At 41.3% G+C, this 26,961-nt stretch overlaps 1 protein-coding gene across 3 annotated transcripts in view; it reads left to right on the top strand.

Annotated features, from left to right (window-relative positions):
* LOC134357631 (transcription factor TFIIIB component B'' homolog) overlaps positions 1 to 26,961 on the top strand; it is a 133,094-nt gene that overhangs the window by 7,214 nt on the left and 98,919 nt on the right. For 2 of the 3 annotated variants that reach the window (XR_010020682.1, XM_063069257.1), the window contains exons 3-11: positions 2,850 to 3,453; positions 6,019 to 6,128; positions 13,968 to 14,018; positions 14,404 to 14,526; positions 20,164 to 20,297; positions 21,339 to 21,433; positions 21,838 to 21,892; positions 22,244 to 22,387; positions 24,058 to 24,357. Coding sequence is in view for 2 of the 3 variants with exons in the window: in XM_063069257.1 (XP_062925327.1) it covers positions 2,850 to 3,453; positions 6,019 to 6,128; positions 13,968 to 14,018; positions 14,404 to 14,526; positions 20,164 to 20,297; positions 21,339 to 21,433; positions 21,838 to 21,892; positions 22,244 to 22,387; positions 24,058 to 24,357 (1,616 nt within the window). In the remaining variant the exon portion in view is untranslated. The remainder of the gene's footprint in view (positions 1 to 2,849; positions 3,454 to 6,018; positions 6,129 to 13,967; positions 14,019 to 14,403; positions 14,527 to 20,163; positions 20,298 to 21,338; positions 21,434 to 21,837; positions 21,893 to 22,243; positions 22,388 to 24,057; positions 24,358 to 26,961) is intronic. The other variant, XM_063069258.1, reaches the window with a different exon arrangement.

The following is a 26,961-nucleotide window of genomic DNA, read 5'->3' as shown; positions in this document are numbered from 1 at the left end:
CAAAGCTCCTTCCCCAGCTCTGCTGACATTTAAAACTGTCATCTGTTTTAAATGTTTTTACTTATTCAAAGAAAAACATTGAAAATGTTTGAGGTACCAAAATGTAATTTTCATTTTAAAAAATTCTTTTTCTTGATCTACGAACAATAAAATTAAGTATTGCTTTTCTTTTCGTTATTACCTCAATGTACTTATGTTTGGAATGATCTGGATAGATGGATTACAAATGTGACAGTAATAAACCATTACCCTAACATTTCAATAATTAAACACATTAAATAAGAAATGTACATTTTCCTTCCTACTTGTTTCCCTACAATTCTTATTGGAAATAATGGGCTGGATGCTCCATTACCTTTAAACCTGCAGGAATTTAGTTAATTTTCTTCATTATTTCTTTGGGATGTTTCAGCAAGCTGGAACTGCCCCTACTCCTTGGGCTGCTGGCATTTATGTGGCCAATTGCTGACTGTTCCAATGAGAACTGCCAACATTTGCAGCAAAACTCAGGTCAATACATGGATTCTGGGAGAATGCCATATTCTTGTTATACTATCCCAGGATCTTTAAATCACCAAGCAAGGCAGATGGATCTAGGGTTAGCATTGCTCCTTATGAATTTACATAGGTGCAAATCAGTAGTGGTCATTGACAATATGAGCTTGCACAAGAAACTGATTTGTCTCTGATAGTCTTGTTTGGATTTGTTTCTTTCATCAATAAACCTGTCAGCATCTCTGCTGGATTGTGGACTGAAGGGCATGTTCCTGTGCTTTTCTGAATTGGGAATGGGATCAGTGACTCAGTTTCCTCTTTTTCCCCAAATGGCAACCGTAGCAGAATTGAGCAACTCAATGCCGATAAGGGAATCAACTTTGGATCTCTTTGGAGCACTCATTATTCCCAAGATAAAGTTCCCCAGCATTGGTGGAGCATCTACTGCATGTTTTGTTTATGGGCAGGTCATGATTGAGTTTTTTTATGAGGAGGTGATAAAGGTGCTCAATGGGAGTAAAGCAGAAGATATCGACAAGGATAAGGCACTTAATAAGGTCACTCATGGTAGGTTGATTCAGAATATAAAGATGCATGGGATCCAAGGCGAATTGCAAGTTTGAATTTGGATCTGGCTTTTCTGTAGAAGACAGAGTAGTTGTGGAAGACTGTTGTTCTGCCTGGAGGTCCATGTCCAGTGGTGTTTCACAAGGGTCAGTACTGACCTCTTTATCAAATGTACCAATGATTTGGATGAAAAATGGATAGATGGATTAGCAGGTTTTCAATGATACCAATTTAGGTAGAGTGTGAGCAGTGAAAAGGCCTCAGAGTTAGATTGATCTCAGAGTATGTTAAAAGATTGGTACAGCATCATAGGCCAAAGGTCCTGTACTGGGCTGTAGTGTTCTACAATGTTGTGGTTGTGGTTCTGTGGAATGCTCTGCCTCAGAAGACAGTGAAGGCCAAATCTCTGGATTCTTTCAAGAAAGAGTTAGATAGAGCTCTTAAAGATAGCGGAGTGAAGGGATATGGGGAGAAGGCAGGAAAAGGGTACTGATTGTGGATGATCAGCCATGATCACAGTGAATGGTGGTGCTGGCTCGAAGGGCTAAATGGCCTACTCCTGCACCTATTGTCTATTGTCTATAATGTAAGGGGCAAGTTTTTTACTTGAAGGGATATGGATGATGCACAGAGAGCACAACCTCCGAATAAAGCAATTGCTGATTGCAGGGGATGAGGTTCAGCGAGTGATTACGAACACAGAGGCTGATCTTCATTGCAGGCAGATTTGAGTGCAATTGTACAGACCCTGTCTAGAATTTTGTTTTGTCGTCCTGGTCCCCTTATCTGATATTCTTGAGGTGCCCCTGCATTCAGCAATTGCTCTACGAGGCCACTTGGTCTCAGTCGATCTTTTCTCTTCCCAATTGATCTTTCTGTTGCTCGAGCTAAGGTAGATAATCTCTTGCCTATCCACTTTGAAGAATGATTCCTGAGAGGCTTGACTGTTGGGGCCACCTACAGAGCATATGTAGATAGCCCCAAGAGCCAAGCCAGAGCACGAGAGTGGATATTGGTGCGGGATGGGAGATGAAACAGGGTAATGAAGTGGGAGATCAGTCATGATTTTACGTAGATATGGACCAGGCACAGAAGGTCAAATGGCCTATTTTCTTTATTTTTTTTGTGTTTCTTTTTCAAAAGTACTCAGTAGAATGTTTAATTCTTCAGTGACTTGAGAAATCAGTTGGTCTACTTAAGGTGGAAGAACAAAGGAAAGGGATATAAAGGAATAGTTTCCTAATCAGCAGTTGAGTAAACTAGTAAAAGCAATTACTAAGTAAAAGAACATTACCAACAAAATCAAGCCGCTGTTCCACATACGAGTGAAAATGGTATTGGAAGTGCAGACGTATTTGAAATGCAGAACGCAGAACAGTACAGCACTGGACACACCATTCAGCCCATTGAGTGCTCCACCATTCAATCATGACTGATTTATTACCCATCTCATCCCCATTCTCCTGCCTTTTTCTTTTAACCTTTGAAGCCCTGACTAATCAAGAACATATCAACCTTTGCTTTAACCCTGCCCCAACCCCCGGACTAATGAAGTTACTCCTCATCTCTGTTCTAAAGGGATGTCTTTGTATTCTGAGGTTATGCCTCCTGGTCCAAGACACACTCAAATAGGAAGCATTCTTTCCACATTTACTCTATCTCGGCCTTTCAATATTTATTTTAATTGACAAAACTTTTCAAAGAACATTTAGAGGAGTTTTTTCTTACATGTTTGTCAGTTTTTGTGTGTATTCTATAAAATGAGAAATTGTGAATTTTATTTGAAGGAATGAAAAAGCTGATAAAACTGGAGAGTCTGGAGCTCAAGCAAAGCCATTTGTGGCACTTTTGCAAAGAAGGAAACGTTTCTCTACCATGCCCAATTTGGTCAAGCCAAGATCAACATCTTTGTCTATGCAGCAGTCGACCAACCTAACAGAAAAATCTCCTCAGCAACAAAGTCTTTTAACTCCTGTGACCAATGTGGTATCATTTCCAGATAGTTCTGTTCCATCGCAGATCACCACCACTGAGAAAACACTTGCTAAATCACCAGAAAAACGGAAGCCCTCTTCAGGACCAAATATTAAGCTGCCAGAAAAGAAAACCCCGATTCCTCAAGTACCACAGTTCTCTCCTGTTAAAAACCCTCTGCACAAAGAGTCAGTTGTTGGGGTGAGTTCTGCCCGACTGCCAGTGACACGGAAAGTACTGTCTTCGCCACTGAAGGAGAGGATAACACCGAGTGGTACACCTACAAAAGGAATTGTACCATCACCCAGTGTCTCCCCGGCACGGCCTAAAAATGCAAAACTTCCATCTGACCTCGAAAGGCTCCAGAAAGCTCGAAAATTGCGAGAAATGATGAGGGAAGAGTTGAAGAGAGAGAAGGTAATTTTAACAATATATTGAGAGGGTGAATCGGTCGTTGACAGTTATTTCAATAGTAGCCAGTAAAAGAATCTTATCAATTAATCAGGCTGTAAGCAATCATGATAATGGTGTGACTTGTTTCGAACATGGAACAGTACACTACAGGAACAGGTCATTCGGCCCACAATGTTGAGTAAGCCAATTAATTAAATTTATCTAGAAATTCTGGAAACCAAGGATCAAATCAGCATGAGCAATGTTTGGTGATCAATATTAAAGATTTTGTACTAGAATGATTATGGGTTCAGAAGGTTTCTAATTGGTGGACCATGTCCTTGGCTTCTGAAACAGTGCTGCAGCAGTATGCTGATTGCATTAATTCTGAACTTGTATGTGTGGATTGCAAAGTTGGAGATGTAATGCTGTGGAGATGTAGTCAGGTTTTCTTACCTGTCCTCTTCACCTTATCAAACAATGAGTTTGACATCAATTTACAGGAACTTGTAGGGATTGTCTATTCTGTACCAAGTGGCAGACCGATTAAATATCATTGGACAGAGTCAACATACTTGTGCAGAAGATGAATCTAATAAACTTCTTTGAGGAGGAACCCAACAGCGTAGAGTGAATCAGTGGATAGTGTATATCTAAAATTTAAAAAGACATTTGATAAGTTGCCACATTGCAGGTTGTCATGGGGTTAGAAGTCCTACTTTAGAATTGTTGGATCCTGGTACTCTCACAATCCAAAGATTCTCGGAAGTCAAGAATGAGGCATAAAACTTATTGCTTACGATTGTTTTGTTGAGTATTACATGAGAGGGAAATAACCAAGAGAGAGGGGTCAGGGGAACAAATGAAAAAACAGTTGTGGTCATCTCACACTCAGACTAGTTGGAGTTCCTCTCCACGTCTCGTGGCGCATTGGGCAGCAACCGTGCCATTTCTTTAGCATTTGTCTTTTTTGTTTACGATGCTGAGTTGCGAGCTCGATGCTCAACCCGTTTTTTACGATGCCGAGTTGCGAGCTCGATGCTCAACCCGTTTTTTACGATGCCGAGTTGTGAACTCGATGCTCAACCCGGCATGGGTGGAAAGTGTGTAAGGACTTGGCTGGATTTGAACCCGGAACCACTTGCCTCAAAGTCTATTACGGATACCACTATGCCACCAGCTGGATACTCAGACGAGAGATAACATAAATTCCAGTGATAACAGTTAACCTACTATATAAAATAGCCAGATTCAACTGGTGTGACACCTGCTGTAGAAAACTAAAGCTTCTAGGAAACAAACAGGAGTCACTGCACCATAATTAATGGAAAATTCACTGAACAGTTACGTGGATATTGGTGAATATACAAACATACATGCAAGCATAGGAAAGTTTAGCTACAAGAAAGATAGAAATTCTACACTACAATCCAACAGCGTAAAGGCTTCAGGATGGGTGGCTGTAATGAGTGGGGTGTCACAGGAATCCATGCTAGACCTCAGCTATCTATAACCTGTGCTCATTTAGATGTCGGACCGTGTATGCAGAGTAAGTGGTGTGTGAACTGTAAAATCAGTAGACAAGAAAATGACACTTGCGTATTTTGGACAGCAACTTTCTTTGTTTAGTTGTGCTCATGTGAACGTTCGAAGCTGTTGCCTGGTTTACCTCTGCCACTGAACATTTTGTCACTTCACTGTTATTTTCTATGAAAACTGCAATCACTATACCCTGCTAATTAAAACGCTACACTATAGTTGTTCTAGTATGTGCACTGCTGGCCACCATATTACAAGAAGGATGTAGAAGCTTTGCAGCAACACACATCAAAGTTGCTGGTGAACGCAGCAGGCCAGGCAGCATCTCTAGGAAGAGGTACAGTTGATGTTTCGGGCCGAGACCCTTCGTCAGGACTAAAAGCTTTGGAGAGGTTCACCAGAATGCTGCCTGGATTAGAGATCATTTGGAGAGTTTGGGCAAACTGGGGTTGTTTTGGAGCTTCGGAGGCTGAGGGGCCCCTGATAAAGTGTATAAGATTATTTATTGGAGGGTGAATAGTCCGAGCTTTTTTTTCCCAGGGATAGAAATGTCAAAAGTTGAAAAGCCATACAGCAGATTTAAGGCGAGGGGGGTAAGCTTAAGGGAGATCTTTTTTTTTTAACCCAGGAGAGTAGTACATGCCTGCAACGTGCTGCCAAGCAATTGGTAAAAAGAGATAAGACAGTAACATTTACGAGGCATTTAGACAGGCACGTGACTAACTGGAGAATGGAGGGGTATAGAGCAAGTGCAGGCAGATGGTATTAGTTTCAATCAACATGATTGTTGGTACAGACATCATACACCGAAGGGCTTGTTCCCCTGTTCTGTGTTCTCTGTAAAGATATTTAACTTGTAACGGAAACACACTTAAAGATTGCAAGGCAGGTGATCTGATCCACTTTCTATTCAAATATATTATGACTACTTGATAACGGTTTTCTTCTTTGCATATCTGTTTTAAGTTTTACTCACCAATGTTGTCATTCTTAATTATTTTCTGATAATAATGTACTGTTAAACAATCTGTCTTTTTTGGATTATTGTAGAAAGCTCATAGGGAATCTATTCCCATTTGGGAAGCCAGTAACCCACCAGAACGTACCAAAATGACAATGAGAGACTTCATCTACTACCTGCCTGATACCAATCCAATGCTGTAAGTGACCCAGTAATATTCTGAGCATTTAGTTGTATTTAATTTTTTTTTCTATGAGTTGAGCATCTATTAAGGCTAGAATTTATTTTCCATTTCTCCTTATTTTTTGAGAATCTGAAGCTGACAATTGAGTGGCATATTGAAAATAAATTTATTATCAAAGTAAGTGTGCGTGTGTGTGTGAGTATGTGTGTCTGTGTGTGTGTATGTATGTGTGTCTGTGTGTGTGTCTATGTGTGTGTGTATGTGTCTGTATGTGATATCTCACATTACCACATAGATCCCGAGATTCATTTTCTTGTGGCCATACTCAATAAATCTGCAGCAAAATAATATTCATAATAGAATCAATGAAAGACCGCACTGAATTGGGTATTCAACCAGTGTGCAAAAGACAACAAACTGCAAGTACAGAAAGCAAGAAATAATAATAAGTATGTAAGCAATAAATATTGAGGACATGAGATGAAACCTCCTTGAAAGCAAGTCCACAGGTTGTGGGAACATTTCAGTGATGGGGCAAGTGAAATTGAGTGCAGTTATCCCCTTTGGTTGAAGACCCTGATGGCTGAGGGGTAATAACTGTTCCTGAACCTTGTGGTGTGAGTCCTGAGGCTCCTGTACCGTCTTTCTGATGGCAGCAGTGAGAAGAGAGCATGTCCTGGGTGGTGGGCATCTCTGATGATGGATGTTGCTTTCCTGAGACAACATCATGTAGATGCGCTCAGTGATTGAGAGGGCTTTACCCGTAATGGACTGGGCTGCATCCACTACTTTTTGTAGGATTTTCTGTTTAAGGGCATTGGTGTTTCCATATCAGGCTATGATGCAGCCAGTTAATATACTCTCTACCGCACATGTGTACAAGTTTGTCAAAGTTTCAGATGTCATGCAGAATCTTTTCAGAATCCTGAGGAAGTAGAGGTGCTGCTGTGCTCTTCTCGTAATTTCTAGGCCTAGTACAGGTCCTCTGAAATGATAACACTGGGGAATTTAAAATTGCTGACCCTTCCACTTACGGTCCTCCGATGAGGACTGGCTCATGGACCTCTGGTTTCCTCCTCCTGAATTCAATAATCAGCTCCTTGGACTTGCTGACATCGAGTGAGATGTTGTTGCCGTGGCAGCTCTCATCCAGATTTTCATTCTCTGTCATTCAAATATACTGATTTGATTTTGATTTTGCCTTTGACAATGGTGTCATCAGCAAACTTGAATATGGCATTGGAGCTGTGCCTAGCCACACAGTCATTAAGTGTGAAGTGAGTAGAGCAGTGGGCTAAGCAGACAGTCCTGTGGTGCACCTGTGCTCATGGAGATTGTCAAGGAGATGTTGCCAATCCAAACTGAGTGGGGTCTGCAAGTGAGGAAATCAAAGATTCACTTGCACAGCGAGGCATTGAGCTTAGGGTCTTGAAGCTTATTGATCAGTTTTGAGAGGACAGTGGTATTGAACGCTGAGCTGTAGTTGAAAAAGAGCATCCTGATGTATGTACCTTTGCCGTCCAGATGTTCCAGGGTTAAGTGAAGAGCCAATGAGATGGCACCTGCTGCGGACCTGTTGCTCCGGTAGGCAGATTGGAGATGATCCAAGTTTCTTCTCAGGCAGGGGTTGATAATGTTTCATCACTGTGGATGTAAGTGCTACTGATGGATAGTCATTGAAACAGGTCACCACACTCTTCTTAGATTGTGGTATAATTGAGTTCTGCTTGAAGCAGTTGGGCACATCGGAATGACAAAACAAGAGGTTAAAGTTCTCAGTGATCAGCGCAGCTCTTTAACACTTGGCCAGGTCCCCCGTTTAGGCTGGATGCTTTTCATGAGTTCACCTTACTGAAAGCTGTTTGCATGACAGCCTCAGAGTGAAATCACACGATCATCAGGGATTTGGGGTTCATGATAGTTCTTTCATGTTTTGACTGTCAAAGAAACATAGAGGGCATTGACGAGGAAATCTGCTGATGCTGGAAATTCAAGCAACACACACAAAATGCTGGTGGAACGCAGCAGGCCAGACAGCATCTATAGGAAGAGGTACAGTCAACATCATCAGGACTCACAAAGGGTCTCGGCCTGAAATGTTGGCTGTACCTCTTCCTATAGATGCTGTCTGGCCTGCTGCGTTCCACCAGCATTTTGTGTGTGTTGCTAGAGGGCATTAAGCTCATCTGGAAGCAAAGCCCTCTTGTTGCCAGTGTTGCTTGATTTAACTTTATAAGAGATGTTAGTATTCAAACCCTGCCACAACCCTTGAGCATCCTTCGTTGATTCAAGTTTATTCCAGAATTGCCACTTTTCATGTGAGATGGCTTTCCGGAGATTGTACCTGGACCTATTGTAACTTTCTGAGTCACCAGACTTGATCTGGCCCTCAGAGGTTTGCAGATCTTATGGTTCGTCCAGGGTTTCTGGTTGGGGAAACTGAAATATTCAAGTTCAAGGTCAAGTTTATTGTCATTTAATCATGTATGTGCATACAACTAAGTAAAATAACATTCCTCAGGAGCTAAGATGCAAAACACAGTGCTTATATCATTCAGAGCACATAAAATAATATTAACACAATAATGTTAATTAATAAAAATATATTCTGTAGATGTACAGGGTGACATAAAGTGCAAAGGCATATAGTTAAATGTACAGCAGTAATACTGGTACTGGAGATGTTTATAAATAATGTGTACTAGGTGGTAGCAGGGTGTTCAGAACTCTTACAGCCTGGGGAAAGAAGTTGTTGCCAAGCCTAACAATCCTTGGTCCCATACTGTGGTACTTTCTGCCTGGCGGTAGGAGGTTAATTGGATTGTGGGATGGATGGGAGGCGTCTTTGACAATGCCAAGGCCACTTCACATGGTAATTTTTAGTTTGAAAATAGTCGATCATGTGGTGCGGGTTTGGAGCCTCATTCAGAGTGTACTGAGCATGGATCTCTCCTGAAGAACATTTGAGCGCAAATGGGATTTTGGAGCAATCCATCAGTTTTGAAGTCAGCATTACTCAGCCTAGAGATACAAGAAACTGCAATTCCTGGAATCCGGACCAGGAAACAAATTCAAGATTCAGGATGTTTAATGTAATTTCCAGTACACAAGTGTAAAGATTATCAGAGTAATTGATATTCTGCATCTGATGCAGTTCAAAAAAGCACAGTAAGATAAAGAACTTAATCATTTTCAAAAAACACAATAAATACATTGGATTAGACATTGGCTTTGTGAGAGAGAACAGACTGTGGTAGTACAAGGTTGCCTCTCTGACTGGGGGCCTGTTACTAGTGGTGTGCCACAGGGATCAGTGCTGGGTCCTTTTTTGTTTGTCATTTATATCAGTGATCTGGATGATAACGTGGTTAACTGGATCAGCAAATTTACGGATGACACCTAGATTGGGAGTGCAGAAGATAGTAAGGAAGGCTATCGTGGCTTGCAGAGGGATCTGCATCAGCTGAAAAATGACAGATGGAAGTTAATACAGGTAAGTGCAAGGTTTTGCACTTCAGTAGGACCAACCAGGGTGGGTCTTACACATTGAATGATAGGCATATTAAAAACATAGAAACTCAGAAAACCTACAGCACAATATAGGCCCTTCGGCCCACAATGCTGTGCTGAATATGTACTTCCCTAGAAATTACCTAGTATTGTCCATAGCCCTCTATTTTTCTAAGATCCATGTACCTATCCAGGAGTCTCTTAAAAGACCCTATTGTATCCGCCTCCACCGCTGTCGTGGGCAGCCTATTCCACGCACTCACCACTCTCTGTGTAAAAAAAACTTACCCCTGACATCTCCTCTGTACCTTCTTCCAAGCACCTTAAAACTGTGCCCTCTTGTGTTAGTCATTTCAGCCCTGGGAAAAGGTCTCTGACTATCCTCACGATCAATCCCTCTTATCATCTTATACACCTCTGTCAGGTCACCTCTCATTCTCTGTCGCTCCAAGGAGAAAAGGACGAGTTCACTCAACCTATTCTCATAAGGTATGCTCCCCAATCCAGGCAACATCCTTGTAAATCTCCTCTGCACCCTTTCTATAGTTTCCACATCCTTCTTGTTGTGAGGTGACCAGAACTGGCACAGTACTCCAAATGGGGTCTGACCAGGGTCCTATATAGCTGCAACATTACCTCTCGGCTCTTAAACTCAATCCCACGATTGATGAAGGCCAGTACATCATATGCTTTCTTAACCACAGAGTCAACCTGCGTAGCAGCTTCGAGTGTCCTATGGATTTGGACCCCAAGATCCCTCTGATCCTCTACACTGCCAAGAGTCTTACCATTAATACTATATTCTGCCATCATATTTGAACCACCAGAATGAACCACCTCACACTTTTCTGGGTTGAACTCCATCTGCCACTTCACAGCCCAGTTTTGCATCCTGTTGATGTCCCGCTGTAACCTCTGACAGCCCTCCACACTATCCACAACACCCCCAACCTTTGTGTCATATTGGCCTTGATAAATCAATGTATTGCATACAGAAGGCAGGATGTTGTGTCAAAATCATATAAGATATTGGTGAGGCCTAATTTGGTGCATTGTGTGTAGTTTTGCTCACCTATTTTTTTTATATAGGCATCCGTTAGTCTCATGAGACCATAGATTTGCGCCTTGGAAGACTTCCAGGACGCAGGCCTGGGCAAGGTTGTATGGAAGACCAGCAGTTGCCCATGCTGCAAATCTTTCCTCTCCATCCTCACCAATGTTGTCCACGGGAAGAAAATTAGTACCCGTACAGCTTGGCACCAGTGTCGTCGCAGAGCAGTGTGTGGTTAAGTGCCTTGCTCAAGGACACACCTGCTGCCTCAGCTGAGGCTCAAACTAGCAATCTTCAGATCACTAGACGAACACCTACCTACAGGAAAGATGTAAACAAGGTTGAAAGAGTACAGGGAAAATTTACAAGGATGTTGCTGGGTCTGGAGGACCTGAGTTATAAAGAAAGAATGAATAGGTTAGGACTGTATTCTTAAGAGCATAGAAGGTTGAGAGGAGTTTTGATAAAATTATTAGGGGTATAAATAGGGTGAATGTAAGCAACCTTTTTTCACTGAGGTTGATTTGGACTTCAACCAGAGGTCAAGTGTTAAAGGTGAAAGGTGAGGAGTTTAAGGGCAACGTGAAAGGAAACTTCTTCACACAGAGGGTCGTGAGAGTGTGGAATGAGCTGCAAGTGAGCGTGCAAGTCTGTGTGTGTTTGTCTACGTGTGCATGTGCATCTGTGATGATGTATTTTTCATGGCTTTTACAAGGCTCGACACGAGAGAGAGACTGTGGCACGCCATGCCTAACACAGACATTTTCGCAGTATTTTTCCCTTTATTTTACGCGGTCGAGTTGCGATCTTGACACTGAACTCAGCATGGATGGAAAGTGTACTCGGGAGCGGCCCCAACTGGTTTTGAACCCGGGAACCTCCGCTCCCGGGTCCGGCGCCGATGTCATTGCGCCACCAGCCGGCCCAAGTAAGCTCAATTTCAACGTTTAAGAGAAAGTCGGGTAAGTACATAGATAGCAGAGGTATGGAGGGCTATCGTCTGGGTGCAGGTTGATGGTAGATGGCAGGTTAAATGGTTTGGGCTTGGACTAGATGGTCCAGATAGCCTGTTTCTGTGCTGTACTTCTCTATGACTCTATAAATGCAAAAGCAACTTGTATACAAACACTGGAAAGTCTGTGAACCCTGTAGATTTTCTCTATTTCTGCATAAATGTGACCTAAAATATGATCAGATCTTCGTGTAAGTCCTAAAACATAATAAAGAGAACCAGTTAAATAACACAAAAAGCATTATACTTGTTCATTTATTTATTGAGAAACATGATCATTTATTTATTGAGAAACATGATCCAATATTGCATGTATTATTTGGAAAAAGTATGTGAACCTCTGGGCTAATGCCTTCTACAAAAGCTATTTGGAGTCAGGTATTCTGATCAATGGGATGAAATTAGAGGTGTAGGTTGTAGGGGTGCCATGCCCTATCAAAAAGACACACAGTGTCAGGTTACTGACCAAGCCTGCTGTTCTCATGAAAGATCAGTTTATGTTCCCCATGCCTCAATCAAAACAACTTTCAGAGGACCTTGGAAGAATTGTAGAGACACAGGATGCCGGAAAAGACTACAAAAGCATTTCAAAAGACCAGAATGTTCATCAGTCCTCAATAAGCGAAATTGTCTAGAAATGGAGGAAACTCAGTACAGTTGCAACTCTCCCTAGGAATGGGCATCCTGCAAAGATCACACCAAAAGCCAGATGGGTAATATCCACAATGAAGTTTTCTGCTTGCTGCTTTATCCTGGAGTCATACAGATGCTGCATTGATGGTAGAGCAAACTCGATGGGCAGAGTGGCCTAATTCGACTCCTATATATTATAGTCTTATGGACTATATCTAACGACCTTGATAAATTACTGAGTGATATTCATGATTTTGATGCAGGTTGCATTGTTAAGATAGAACTAAATTAAAGTTGTTGTTGCTAATTTATTTCCCAACTCTTTAAAGCATTTTTTTTGCGTGTCGCACCAGCCAGTCAGCCATTCTTGTCTGGCACGTGGTGTCAGGATTGGTCTCCTTTCGGATTAACCGGGTCACAATATGAATGTTCCTGACTTGACCCTTTTTTTTTACGAGGTGGAGTGGCCAGCTCGATGCTCGACCCGGCACGGATGAAAAGCGTGCTCGGGGGGTGGCCCGACTGGGATTCGAACTCGGGAGCCTTCGCTCCGGAGTCCGGCGCTGATGCCATTGCATCAGCATTTAAAGCATTAACAGATATGGAAGCCTTGTGGGTAGAGTTAAGAAACTACGAAGGTAAAAAGACCCTACCTCTGAATGGTACGCAGTGTGTGGTATATAAATGTCAAATGTTCACATACTTTTTCCAACAAATACATGTAATATTGGATCATTTTTCTCAATAAATGGAAAAGTATAATGTTTTTTGTGATTTAATTGGGTTCTCTTCACCTAGTTTTAGGACACGTGAAGATCTGATCACACGTTAGGTCATATTTTTGGAGAAATAGAAAACATTCTACAGGGTTTACAAACTTTCTAGCACCTTGCAGGTTGTATGTCCATAGAGTGACCCTGGGCACAGGAGTGTCTGTTCATAAAGTAACTAACAGGAAATGAAAAAGTAGTGGTGGATTTGGTGGCTAGATCAGCCTTACTGCTTGGGGAAAGTAACTGCTTTTGAGTCTGGTGGTCCTGGTGTGGATTCTACTTCTCCTCCCTGATGGGAGCGGGACAAACAGACCATGAGCAGTCCATCACCTTCCTGTATTAATGTCCTTGATAGTGGCTAGGCTAGTACCAGCGATGTATTGGGTAGTTTTGATGGCTCGTGTAGAGCCTTCCTGTCCATTGCAGTGCAGTTTCCATACCAAGTAGTGATGCATCCTGTTAGGATGCTCTCAGCTAGAAGGATGTGTGTATAGATGAGCATAGTTCAACTCTATGTGGACAGACTCAGCAGGCCAGGCAGCACCTGTGGAGGCAGAGGGATAGTCAAGGTTTTCAGGTTAGATCCTCTGTCTAGCCCAGTGCCTCCACAGATGCTGCTTGACTTGCCAGGTTCTTGCAGCCCTTTGTTCTCTATGGTGTAGACCACTTGTTCTCTTTTTTCCAATGCCAGCTTATCAGTTCAATTCACATTTGCAACTGATTAGGAGGGGCTTTGAATTTGGGTCTTTGGAGTGTTAATCTAGGCTTCCAGGTGACTATTCACATCATTGATCTACTGCACCCGCTGTAACATTGAATGTTATCTCATTCTGTGAAATTAAAAATGTGAAATTTGACTTTTCCCATCCTTGCAGGTCTTCATTTGAAGAAGAAAGAAGACCATCTCCACCAATTGTAAATAAAGAGTATGTATGTCTTTGATTATTAAAGCTAAACTTAAATTTACAAGAAACTTAACTGAACTATGTATATGAAGTCACAGTTGTTTTTGGTAGTTTTCATTTGAATAAATTTTAACATAGGAGTAAGAAGTTAATAAGTGTATTCCTGGCATCTGTTCGTTGTCAACAAAAGAAACATATGCTAATTGGAAAATAGAAACAGAAAATCATGGCCCTAATCACTGCTACAAGTTCTTGGCAAATGTAGTACAAATATATTAGTTGCAAAAGAAGCTTTTTTTTTATTAACGTAAAACTGGAATGAATTTTGTTTCTCTGACTGTTTTATCACTTCAGCAGCAAAGAGTGTAAAGTGGCGTTTTTAATGTCCCTTCCTCTGACATTATAGGCCAGAAGTGGGCAGTAACAATGCTGCAAATATTGAGGAAGAAGATGAAGAATCTGATGATGCAGTTTTGGGTCCACGAGTTAAAGTAGCTGAAGATGGCTCTATTATTATTGACGAAGAAAGGTATTGAAACGATATTAAAGCACTTCTCATTAACCACTTCAATACTCATCATTTCACCAATTTCAATTTCTTCAGATAAACTTGATTTGCCATATACATTTACTTGTAATAGAAATTTGTTGTTGTGTGTTGGCGCAACATGCAGCAAACAGCAACCTTCAACAATTATAAAGAAAGAATTATATAAAAAGTAAAGGTGAGGGGTTAAAGTATAGATACTGAATAAAATACATAAATACCTGCATGCGTTTACGATGTAAGCAGTATTATAAAAAGTGGTTTAAAGTGTTTACAGTGCAGTGATGGGGGTACTAGATAGAGTGGGGTGGGTAGCGGCTAACCAGAAAGGTTCATCAGATTAATAGCCTGGGGGAAATAATTTCTAAGATAGTGTGAAGTTTTTGTTTTAATAGCTCTGCAGTGCTTTCCAGAAGGGAGCTTTCGGAAAAGGCAGTTTCCAGGATGGGTAGTATCTACAATGAATTTTTCTACCTGCTTCTGTGTTCTGGAGAATTACAGGTGCGACAATGTTGGTAGACGAGAATGGCAGGGCAAACTTTATGGACAGAGTGGCCTAATTTGACTCCGATGTATTAAGGTCTGCAGCCAATAATCTTGATAAGGTACTGAATGGCGTTGCTTGTTTCAGTGGCATTCATGGCTTTGATGTGGTTTGCATTGTTATGGTGTAAGTGATTTAAGGTTTTTGTTGCTGATTTGTTTCCCAGCTCTTTAAAGCATTGGCAGAAATGGAAGCCTTCTGGGTAGAGTTACGAAACTACAAGGGTAAAAACACCCTAATGGGAGTTATATACAGGTATCTGAACAGTGGCCAAGGGATTTCAACATACAGATAGATTGGGAAAATCAGGTTGGTGCTGGAGGGAATTTGTAGATTGCCTATGAGACAGTTTTTTAGTGCAGTTTGTGGTTGAGCCCACTAGGGGAAAACCATTTCTGGATTGGTTGTTGTGTAATGCAGGGGTCCCCAACCTTTCTTGCATTGCGGACCGGTTTAATATTGACGATGTTCTTGCGGACCGGCTGACCTGGGGGTGGGGGGGCGTAGGGTTGCCAAAGGACAAGAGTAGCAGTCAAATATGTTGTTTACCCTGAAAACGACCACAATGACCATGAAGCCTTGCGCAGGCACCAGTGCGCATGCGTGACTTGCGCATGTACGTGCCGATTTTTTTTTCCTACAAATTTTGGCGATTCTTTCGGGGGTGGGGTGGTTAATCATGACTGGAATATAGGTGATTAAGTGGCTAATACACTCAATTTCATTTTTAAAAGGGTTTATCTAATGAATTTAATATTAAGCACACAGCGCATATTTTCCTCACATGAATATAGTCAATTATCAGGGGAGCTTGAAGTAAGTGTTGAATGAACTTCCAGTAGAAGTGGTAGAGGCAGGTTCAATATTGGACGGGAAAGGAATGGAGGATTATGGGCTGAGTGCAGGTTGGTGGGACTAGGTGAGAGTAGCTTTTGGCACGAACTAGAAGTGCAGCTTGTTTCCATGCTGTAATTGTTAAATTGTTATATAAGTAAGTCACTAGCATCATAACATTTTAAGTAACGTTTGGATATTAAACACACAGCACATATTTTCCCCGTATGAACATACAAAATCATTGCAACACACCAATGTCGCTGAATCAGTGGAAACCCTGGGCTTGTTTCCCTGCAACATCGAGGGGTGATTGGAGACAGCGATACTCAAACGGGGTTCCTTATGTCCAGTCTATTCCGCAATTTAATTTTCGTTGCATTCATTGCAGAGATATGTTGGAAATGGAAGCAACGGTTTCAGTGCTTTTGTGGCTATCTCAGGATATTTAGCCTTGACCTTGATCCCGAATGCCGGCAGAGATGTTATGTCAAACATACTTTTCAGCCTGCTGTCATTTGCAAGCTCCAGGAGTTGATCTCCTTCCCGCGCTGACATGGATGACGCGTGTGTAATGACCTCGCTTGCGTTCAAATTCAACAGTGGGCATGACAGGGAATGAGGAAAGGTGCACCTGACTCATATCGCCAAATCATATCGTTTCCTCGCGGCCTGGTAGCACGTGCTCTGCGGCCCGGTGGTTGGGGACCGCTGGTGTAATGAACCAGATTTGATGAGGGAGCTGAAGATTAAAAAAAAACCCTTAAGAGGCAGTGGTCATAATATCATAGAATTTATCTCACAGTTTGAGAGGGAGAAGCTAAAGTCAAATGTATCAGTATTGTAGTGGAGTAAAGGGAATTACAGAGGCATGAGAGAGGGAGCTGGCCAAAGTTGATTGGAAGGGGACAATAGCAGGGATAATGGCAGAGCAACAATTCCGAAGGTGCAGGAAAGACATATTCCAAAGATTAAGTTGTTAATGGGGTCATGTTACAGACCACACAACAGTCCTAGGGATTCAGAGAAACAAATTTGTAAAGAGACTGCGGATTGTTGCAAGAGTTCTTAGGAGATTTTAACTTCGTACCATCTGCAAATTTGGGAGCAAAGCCAACTATTCCATCATCTAAACCATTGATATACAGCAGAAAAAGCTGCCTGTGGTAACAAAGTCCACAAATTCACCACCCTCTGGCTAAAGATGTTTCTCTGCATCTCTGTTTTAATTGGGCACCCCTCTATGAGGCTGTCCCCCTTGTCCTAGACTCCCCCACCATGGGAAACATTCAAAACCTTTTATCATTGGAAAGGTTTCAAGAGAGTTCCCCCTCATCCTTCTAAATTCCAGCAAGTCCAGACCCAGAGCCATCAAACGTTTCTCATATGATAACCCTTCCATTCCCAGAATCATCCATGTGAACTGCCTCTGGACCCTTTCCTATGCCAGCACATCTTTTTTTAGATGAGGAGCTCAAAACTGCACACAGTACTCATGGTGAGGCCTCACCAGCGCCTTATAAAGCCTCAGGATCACATCCGTGCTCTTGTATTCAAGAGCTCATGAAATGAATACTAACATTGCATTTTCCTTCCTCATCACTGACTCAATCTGCAAGTTAACCTTTATAGTGTTCTGCACAAGGACTCCCAGTCCCTTTGCATCTCAAATTTTTGGATTTTCTCCCTGTTTAGAAAATAGTCTCCACATTTATTTCTACCTCTGAAGTGTATGATCATGCGTTTTACAACTCTGTATTTCATTTGCCACTTTCTTGCCCATTCTCCTAATCTGTCTAAGTCCTTCTGCAGTTTACCTGTCCTCAGCACTACCTGTCCTTCCACCAGTCTACACCTACACCTCAGGGACTGCACCCATTTACAACACTAGGTGTAGTAAGAGAAAAAGAAGAGTACAAGAAATGAAACAGCACACATTAGAAAAAAATCACGAAGGTTGAAAGATGACATGAAGTTGCTCTGCAGCAACATTTGCTGACATTGGAGAGGATTCTGACAAGGTTCATGAGAATGATTCCAGAAATGAAAAGCTTATTATGAGAAATGATTGATAGCTCTGGGCCTGTACTCACTGGAACTTAGAAGAATGAGGGGGCATCTAATTGAAACCGGTTGAATGTTGAAAGGCTTAGAGTGGATGTGGAGAGGATGTTTCCTATGGTGCGCAGTATCAGAACCATGGGATATCCATTTAGAACAGAGATGAGGAGGAATACCTTAGTTAGTGGGTGGTGAATCTGTCGAATTCATTGCCACAGGTGGCTGAGGAGGCCAGGTCATTGGATGTATTTAAGGCATTGTTTGATAGGTTCTTGATAGACAGGGATTCAAATGTTATGGGTAGAAGGCAGACAAATGGAGTTGAGAGGAATAATAAATCAGCCACAATGAAATGGCAGAGAAGACTTGATGGGCGGAATGACATTTATCTGTTCCTCTGTCTTATGGTCTTAATCGTTCAATAACATATCAAACAACAGCAGAGTTTTCACTAATTGTTTTAGTCTTTGCTTATAGACAGCCCGCCGTTTCCTAGTGTGTGGAATCTATAAACATTTTTGGGTCAGTAATTGATAGGAAATATACCTGAGGAAGTTAGTAAAATTAATATTGTATGTTAAAGATATTATGTGTGTTTTAACATGTGTTATATTAATATCATACAGTTAATGATTTGAGGGGATTGATGCCCCTTTTATTTTGAAAGGCACTATACATCTGAACAAAATTAAACTTCATTCAATTTTCAGACAGGCTTTGTGCAGAGAATTCTAAATCAGACTTGCACGGAATTGTGTGCTCAACTCTGTGGTAGTATTCTTCTGTCTGAGTCAGAGGGAATTGAGTACATTCCTTATTCCAAAGGTGAACTGCCACTCAAGTAAAGTGCTGTAGGAGAGGTCATCCATTTAGACTGATTAACTTCACTTGTTAGGTTTTTTTTTCCAATTTTTGATGCCTCAACCCAACATGTAATCTTAAATATTTCAATTAATTTAGAATGAATAATTCTGGGGATTTCAGCTTACTGTTACAAATTCTATGATATCACACTTAATTTTAATTTTATGGTTATTTTTGGATTTCCCTGCCAGACCAAACATTTTCTTATCTTGCTAAATGCATTATCATTTAAATAGCTGAACTAAATCCCCTTCCAGTCATTTAGGTCTTTAAATTGTAAACTTTGAACTTTATGCAGCTGTTCTTCAATATTGAACTCTTTGGGCTTTGAGGTTGTTTGGCGGACTTGGTACTCTGACTTCATTTGCAGACTACACCCCAGGGATCTGAGAGAGGTTGTTGAAGAGATTGTGGAGGCATTAGTATTTGACCTTTAAGAAAAAACTAGGTTCTGGAATTGTTCTGGAGGACTGGAAAATTGCAAATGTCACTCTATTCTTTAAGGAAGGGGAGGGCAGAAGAAAGGAAATTATAGGTCAGTTGTCTCACTTCAGTGGTTGGAAAGATGTTCCAGTTGTTATCAAGGATGAGATTTCGGGGTACTTGGAGCACATGATAAAATAGGCCAAAGTCACTATAAGAATGAAGGGGGTATTTCATTGAAACCTATCAAATGTTGAAAAGCCAAGATAACTTGGATGTGGAGAGGATGTTTCCTACAGGGAGGCCTCTAGGAACAGAAGGCACAGCCTCAGAATAGAGCGATGCCCATTTAGAATGGAGACAAGGTGGAATTTCTTTAGCCAGGGGTGGGGAATCTGTGGAATTTATTGTACGTTAAAGTAGAGATTGATAGGTTCTTGATTAGTTAAAGCATGAAAGGTTATGGGGAGAAGACAGGAGAATGGGGTTGAGAAGAAAATGGAGCAGCCATGATGAAATGGTGGAGCAGACTGGATGGTCCAAATGCCCCAATTCTGCTCCTATGTCTTGTGAAGATTTTGTACTGGAAGCACAAATTGTGCTATAGATTGCTCTGACCTTTGCGGCTTAGTAGGGATATTACTGCTGTTTTCCAAAAGTGGCTCAATAACTAATAAGTGAAGTGATTTGCTTTGTTGAATGCTCTGAACAAGATAAAAGATGCCTGAGCTATGTGTAGAAGGGGAGGTCGTGATCCATTATTTTGCCATGATGAAATGGCAGAGCAGACTCAATGGGCCAAATAGCCTAATTCTGCTCATACATCTTATGGTCTTATTATTGATTCTGCAGTTAAATTCAAATGTATTTTATTTTTCTTACCACAAATTCAGCTTAACAGTTGAGGTTTTAAGGATGAAGACATCTAATATTGTTGAAGAAAATGATCCCATTTTTGAACGTGGCTCTCAGACGACCTATTCCAGCTTCAGAAAGAGCACCCACACAAAGCCCTGGTCCGATAAAGGTATGTTCAGTAACTTCTTCAAACAGGTTGTGCTTTCTCTTTTGCTTACTTCGGCTGTAATTTATAAGGAATAAAACTACAATTTTGTAAGTTACACTCTTGCAGCATTTTCTTTTCCTGCTAATACAACAAAATATTACCTGGCCACAAAATTATCTCATCTCCCATGTTCTGTGTTCCAAGTTAACTAAATTATGCACTAGTTTTGCTATTGTTCATGTCTAAACTGGTTCCATTTGACAGTGTGCTTCCATTTGTATTACCTGTCACAGTTTTGCAAGTATTTTTCACTTCTTTAAGGTGGGTTTTGCTATAGCTTAGCTTATTTTTGTTACAGACTGAAAGAACGTCTTCAGTCTCAACAGTCCATGTCATAGAAAATAGAATCATACAGTTAATAGCTTGCATCAGGTATCAACAATGTGGTCCTAGGGATAGCCTGCAAACTCCAGCCAAGGTCAGAATTCAAGCTACCTTTGGTACTGTAAGGCAGCGGCTCTACCAGTTCTGCCACTGTACTTAGGTGCCAACTCTATGTTCCCTTTTGCCTTTTATAATTTTTGTTGTTAGAATTTGCTTGTGATGGGTTTTCTTATTTTCTTGTATGTAGAAGCAGTAAAGAGGGTGCAGAGGAGACTTACCAGGATGCTGTCTGGATTAGAAAGGATGTCTTACCAGGATAGGTTTAGTGAACTAGGGCTTTTCTCTCTGGAGCGAAGGAGGGTGAGGGCTAACTTGATACAAAATGATAAGAGGTCTGGATGACTTGGGGGGATGTCAAAGGTAATTTTTTTTTACACAGAGTGCTGAGTGCATGGGACACTCTGAAAAGGGTTGTGGTAGAGGTCGATACAGTTAGTATTTAAGAAACGCTTAGGCACATGGATGATTGAAAAATGAAGGATTATGTAGGAGGGAATGGTTAGATTGATCTTACAGTAGGTTAAAAGATCAGTACAATATTTTGTGTCAGTACTGTACTGTGTATGTTCTAATTTAATTTGTAATATGTTCCTTCAGAATTTTTTTTATTTCTTCCAGAAACTGACATGTTCTTTCTCGCGATAAGTATGGTTGGGACGGATTTCTCTATGATTGGTCAGCTGTTCCCAAACAGATCACGAATTGAAATAAAGGTATTTTTAACTGACGTTTGGGGAAAAAATTCTCTTTACAAATAGTTGCATGAGTATTTTTGAATATTGGTCTTGTAAATTGGTTGTGGGTGTGAAATGAACTGCCAACACAAGTGGTTCATGTGAGCTTGATTTCAGCATTTAAGAGGAGTTTGGATAGGTACATGGACAGCAGGGATACGGAGAGCCAGGTCATTGGAAGTTGCCAGTTTGAGTGGTTTTGGCTGGGCTGAAGGGCCTATTTCTGTGCTGTACTTCTCTATGAGTCTATAAATAAACACTATTCAGAGATGAAACATTTAATTACAGTAATTTTCATCAAAATTATCTTAAAGAAGTTGCATCATTAAAAAAGTAAGTTAATCTCTCTGGTTTTATTTATTTAAGTATTTTTGTTCCAACAGAACAAATTTAAACGGGAAGAAAAGTTGAATTCATGGAGGATAGATAAAGCATTCAGTAAGTCTGCTGGTTTCTAAATGGGTGCGAGCCTTTCTGAACCAGATGGAAGAACAGAAATGTCATTTGAATGTTGGCTGTGTTACTAAAGTACTGGGAGATACTATTGAAAGAAGAGTCATGATAAATGAAGTGCTGATGCTTTAAGAAAATAAGTTAAGAGTCAAAGGACTTAGTCTAAGACAGTGGTTCCCAAATTTTTTTTTATGGTATGGGCCCCTGCTGTTAACTGAGGGGTCCGTGGACCCCAGGTTGGGAACCCCTGGTCTAAGAAATAGTGGGTATTGTGTGTGTCTGTTCTTTGTGCATCCATGTCAATTATGGCTGTTTTATCTACCTTGTATCACACAGAAGAGAAGAAGCCACTCGATCTGGATGTTTTTGGAGAGCTATTAGCCCGTGTTCTGGAGGGAGAGGCAAAAAGGAAGAAGGAAAGGAGTGGCAGGGATAAAGGTCAAGCTCCGAGAAAATCGGCTACCAAGCGAAACAGGAAAAGTAAATCAATTTCGAAATATGTTATCATGTTTCTTAAATGTATTTAGGGTATTTTTGCCAGCTTCTCCTTGTCTCCCACAAATTTTCAGCAATAAAGAGTAAATGTGAAAGAGAAAAAGCATGATTTTCTGTCTAATTGTAACCTTGTAAAGGGCATAAAATTATACCCTTGTGTTGCATCATGTGGACTGGTGTCTGGTCAATGTTAAAGTGACTGTTCGTTTTGTGAAACCCAACATGATACTTAGCCTTTCGGACATTACAGGCAGCTGTGCATCTGCTGGGGAAGCTGTACTTGCAGCAGGAGCGATGGAAAGCCATTACTAACAGGAACATGATCTGTATCCTGCATCTAACACTTTGTTTTAGACCACTCTCTGCCTTTGACATAAGATATGGTCTAAGCTCGGTTCCATTTGTCTGATAAGTGGTCCAGTTATATAGTCATAGTCATACTTTATTGATCCCGAGGGAAATTGGGTTTCGTTACAGTTGCACCAACCAAGAATCTTAGCCACCTGATTTACCTGGGAGTGTTTATACAAACATATCTGAATTAATTAATGTTATTTATTTTTATTAACTGCTAACTTCTGAAGAAGGGTCACACCTATCCCCCCCGCCCCCCCATCCTTCCTGAACTGCGATGTTACAGTACTGCGTGTAAGCTCTCTATGCTACTGTCAAAAAAAGAGAGGGAGACACAAACATACCACTTTCCTGAAGAAGGGTCTGGATCTGAAACGTCGACTGTTAGTTCATTTTCATGGACGCTGCCTGATGTGCTGAGTTCCTCCAGCATTTTGTGTGTGGTACTTTGCATTTCTAGCATCTATTGGAACTCCTGTGTTTATGATACCACTTTCTGTTGTTTAGTTTCAGTGCTAATCCTGATGTAGTCCGTTGGATTGTAAAAATTACCAGTTGCCCATGGTAGAGTAGTGGCTAGCATGACCCTATTACATTTTGGGGTATCTGAGTTTGCATTTCAGTTCCTGTAAGAGGACATTTGTTTGTTCTTCCTGTGGGCATGTGGGTTTCCTCGGGGTACTGCAGTTTCTTTCCGTAGTCTTAGGACATCGCAGTTAGTAGGTTGTAGGTTAGTTGGTCATTGTCAATTGTCCTTTTGATTAGGCTAGGATTAAAGCAGTGGGTTGCAGGGTGCCTCGGTTTGTTGGGCCAGGAGAGCTTGTTCTGCGCTGTATCTGTAAGTAATTTTAAAAATAAAGGACTGAAGTACTTTAAGGGATAGGGTGATGGGGGTTTAATGCCACTGCATCGTACCTGACCTGGGCACTTAATGGAAGAACAGTAGCTTATTACCCAGGATTCTTATGAATACAAACACCCTGCATTTTTGATGATAAATGCAATTGTGACCTCTCTTTTCCTGCGCAGGGATTTCTAATAAATATTTACGCAAGCATGACAATAATGATTGAATATGAAATCTTTCTAGTGTGAGATTATATATTAGAAACTGTGTAAAATGAAAATTGTTTTTATGATATTAAGGTGGATAGTCTTGTCTACAAGGACTGCAATTTTTAAAAATCTTTCAATCTTTCATTTCCTGCGTACTCTGAATGTTTCCTTTGCAATTACACAATTTGGAAGGTTCTAGAAAGGTACGCATGATGCCATTTCTAATTTTATCTTTACACATTTAGGCAAGAAATTGGAAGAGACGGAAAGTGATCTAGATGACCCTGATCCAATTGAAGTGTCTGACCAGGAGTTAGCTGAGGCTGACTCTAGCACTCTGGCAGAGGGAACTGGGGCATCCCACGGTCTGGAAGGTGCACAGAATAAAGAAACTGTAAAAAACACTTCAACCAAACGCAAACGAAAATGGAAGAAAAAGGATGCTGCAGATGCAGTGGCAAAGGACATTACTAAAGACGTGTCAGAGGAGGAGGGTGGTATTCAACAGCCAAAACGTAGAGTACAGCAGCGTGAGAAAGGTAAAGGTAATACTGTCTGCCTGTGCATTTGCTTCATTTAAGGCTGGTGGTTGCAGTTTTTATCCTTCCCGCTTAAGCAAGATTAGTGTATTATTTTTGTTTTGTACAATTTTAGAGTGAAAAAGGAAAGGAGCACCGTGCAAAAGTTTGGGCACCCCAAGAGATTTGAGCTCTCAGATAACTTTTACCAAGGTCTCAGACCTTAATTAGCTTGTTAGGGCTATGGCTTGTTCACAATCATCGTTAGGAAAGGCCAGGTGATGCAAATTTCAAAACTTTATAAATACCCTGACTCCCCAAACCTTGTCCCAACAATCAGCAGCCATGGGCTCCTCTAAGCAGCTGCCTAGCACTGTGAAAATTAAAATAAATGATGCCCACAAAGTAGGAGAAGGCTATCAGAAGATAGCAAAGCTTTTTCAGGAAGCTGTTTCCTCAGTTTGTAATGTAATTAAGAAATGACCGATAACAGGGACAGTGGAGGTTAAGCTGACGTCTGGAAGACCAAGAAAACTTTCCGAGAGAACTGCATGTAGGATTGCTAGGAAGGCAAATCAAAACCCCTGTTTGACTGCAAAAGACCTTCAGGAAGATTTAGCAGACTCTGGAGTGGTGGTGCACTGTTCTACTGTGCAGTGATACCTGTACAAATATGACCTTCATGGAAGAGTCATCAGAAGAAAACCTTTCCTGCGTCCTCACCACAAAATTCAGCGTCGAGAATTTGCAAAGAAACATCTAAACAAGCCTGATGCATTTTGGAAACAAGTCCTGTGGACTGATGAAGTTAAAATCGAACTTTTTGGCCGGAATGAGCAAAGGTACGTTTGGAGAAAAAAGGGTGCAGAATTTCATGAAAGAACTGTTAAGCATGGGGGTGGATCGATCATGCTTTTGGGCTTGAGTTGCAGCCAGTGGCACGGGGAACATTTCACTGGTAAAGGGAAGAATGAATTCAATTAAATACGAGCAAATTCTGAAAGCAAACATCACACCGTCTGTAAAAAAGCTGAAGATGAAAAGAGGATGGCTTCTACACAGGATAATGATCCTAAGCACACCTCAAAATCCACAATGGACTACCTCAAGAGGCGCAAGCTGAAGGTTTTGCCGTGGCCCTCACAGTCCCTGGACCTAAATGTCATCGAAAATCTGTAGATGGACCTCAAAAGAGCAGTGCATGCAGGACGGCCCAAGAATCTCACAGAACTAGAAGCCTTTTGCAAGGAAGAATGGGCGAAAATCCCCCAAACAAGAATTGAAAGACTCTTAGCTGGCTACAGAAAGCATTTACAAGCTGTGATACTTGCCAAAGGGGGTGATACTAGGTACTAACCATGCAGGGTGCCCAAACTTTTGCTTCAGGCCCTATTCCTTTTTTGTTATGTTGACCTGGCTGATACCAGTAAAACAGGAGCAGCAAATAGCCTTGTAACTTGTGGATTAGAAAGGTGAGAACTCTTGGAGCTCTGGTTATGTTTGCTGAACCTTTCTGACACTTGTAGCACAAGGCCAGAATTAGATTCAGTAATCTTCCTGCATACAAATGTGGGCCACTTATCTCAGAAATGCTGAAGGACTCGACAGGTCAGACAATATCTCTTTAAAGGAATAAACAGTTGACATTTTGGGCCAAAACTCTTCAACAGTAGTGTTTATTCATTTCCATGGATGTTGCCTGACAGCTGAGTTCCTCTAGCATTTTGTGTGTGTTATTCCGGATTTCCAGTATCTGCAGAATCTTTTGTGTTTCTGTAGGCCTCTTCAGGTGAGTTCTTCTTGCCTGTAATATCATGTATCTCAGGGATGAAAACACTTACAGAGAGCAGGGGACTTCCGGGTCATCAAGGGAATGGCGGCGTAAGGAAAAGGTCTCTCGACAAAAAAGAAGGTAAACTGCCCCAAAATCGAATTTAGACAAATACTTAATATTGCATAACTATATTAATAAAAGGGGCAAGGATGATGTCTAAGAACAAGAATAAAAATAAAAAGTCCACTTCGAAGGCTGATAAACATAAAGAGATGCAGCAAGGCGACGGGCCTAGCTCCCCCACGGCAAGCCAGGACGGAGATAATGAGGGGGAATCGGTGACTCTGTCTTTGATTCTCGGAGAGATTCGCGAGTTCCGACAAGATAACAGCAAACAGCTGGAAGATATTAAAGGAGAAATAGTAAAAACTAACTCGCGGATAGATGAAGCTGAAGCGAGGATTGTTGGAATTGAAGAGAAGCTACAAAACGCCGAGGAAGTGATAGCAGAAATGCTGAAGCTACAAGACCAGCTCCAGTGGAAACTAATAGATCAAGAAGGCCGCTCGAGAAGGGAAAATGTGAGGATCTACGGAGTTCCCGAAGGAACCGAAGGTAAACCCGGATTGATGATTCCCTTCGTGGAGAAGCTGCTTAGAGAGAACCTTGATATACCGGCCGCAAAAGACCTACAGATAGAAAGGGCTCACCGTGCGTTGGCACCACAGCCTCCGGCAGGCGCCCAGCCCAGATCGATTCTGATCAGATTTCTCAGTTACAGAACGAAGGAAGAGGTGCTTAAAAGAGCATGGCAAAAGAAAGGTTTCATGTGGAACAACTGCAAAATCAGTTTAGAC

The sequence above is a fragment of the Mobula hypostoma genome, chromosome 16, assembly GCF_963921235.1.
Source record: "Mobula hypostoma chromosome 16, sMobHyp1.1, whole genome shotgun sequence".
Lineage (NCBI taxonomy): Eukaryota > Metazoa > Chordata > Chondrichthyes > Myliobatiformes > Myliobatidae > Mobula > Mobula hypostoma.
The sequence above is the reverse complement of the archived record's forward strand: the minus strand, read 5'-3'. Positions and strand labels throughout refer to the sequence as shown.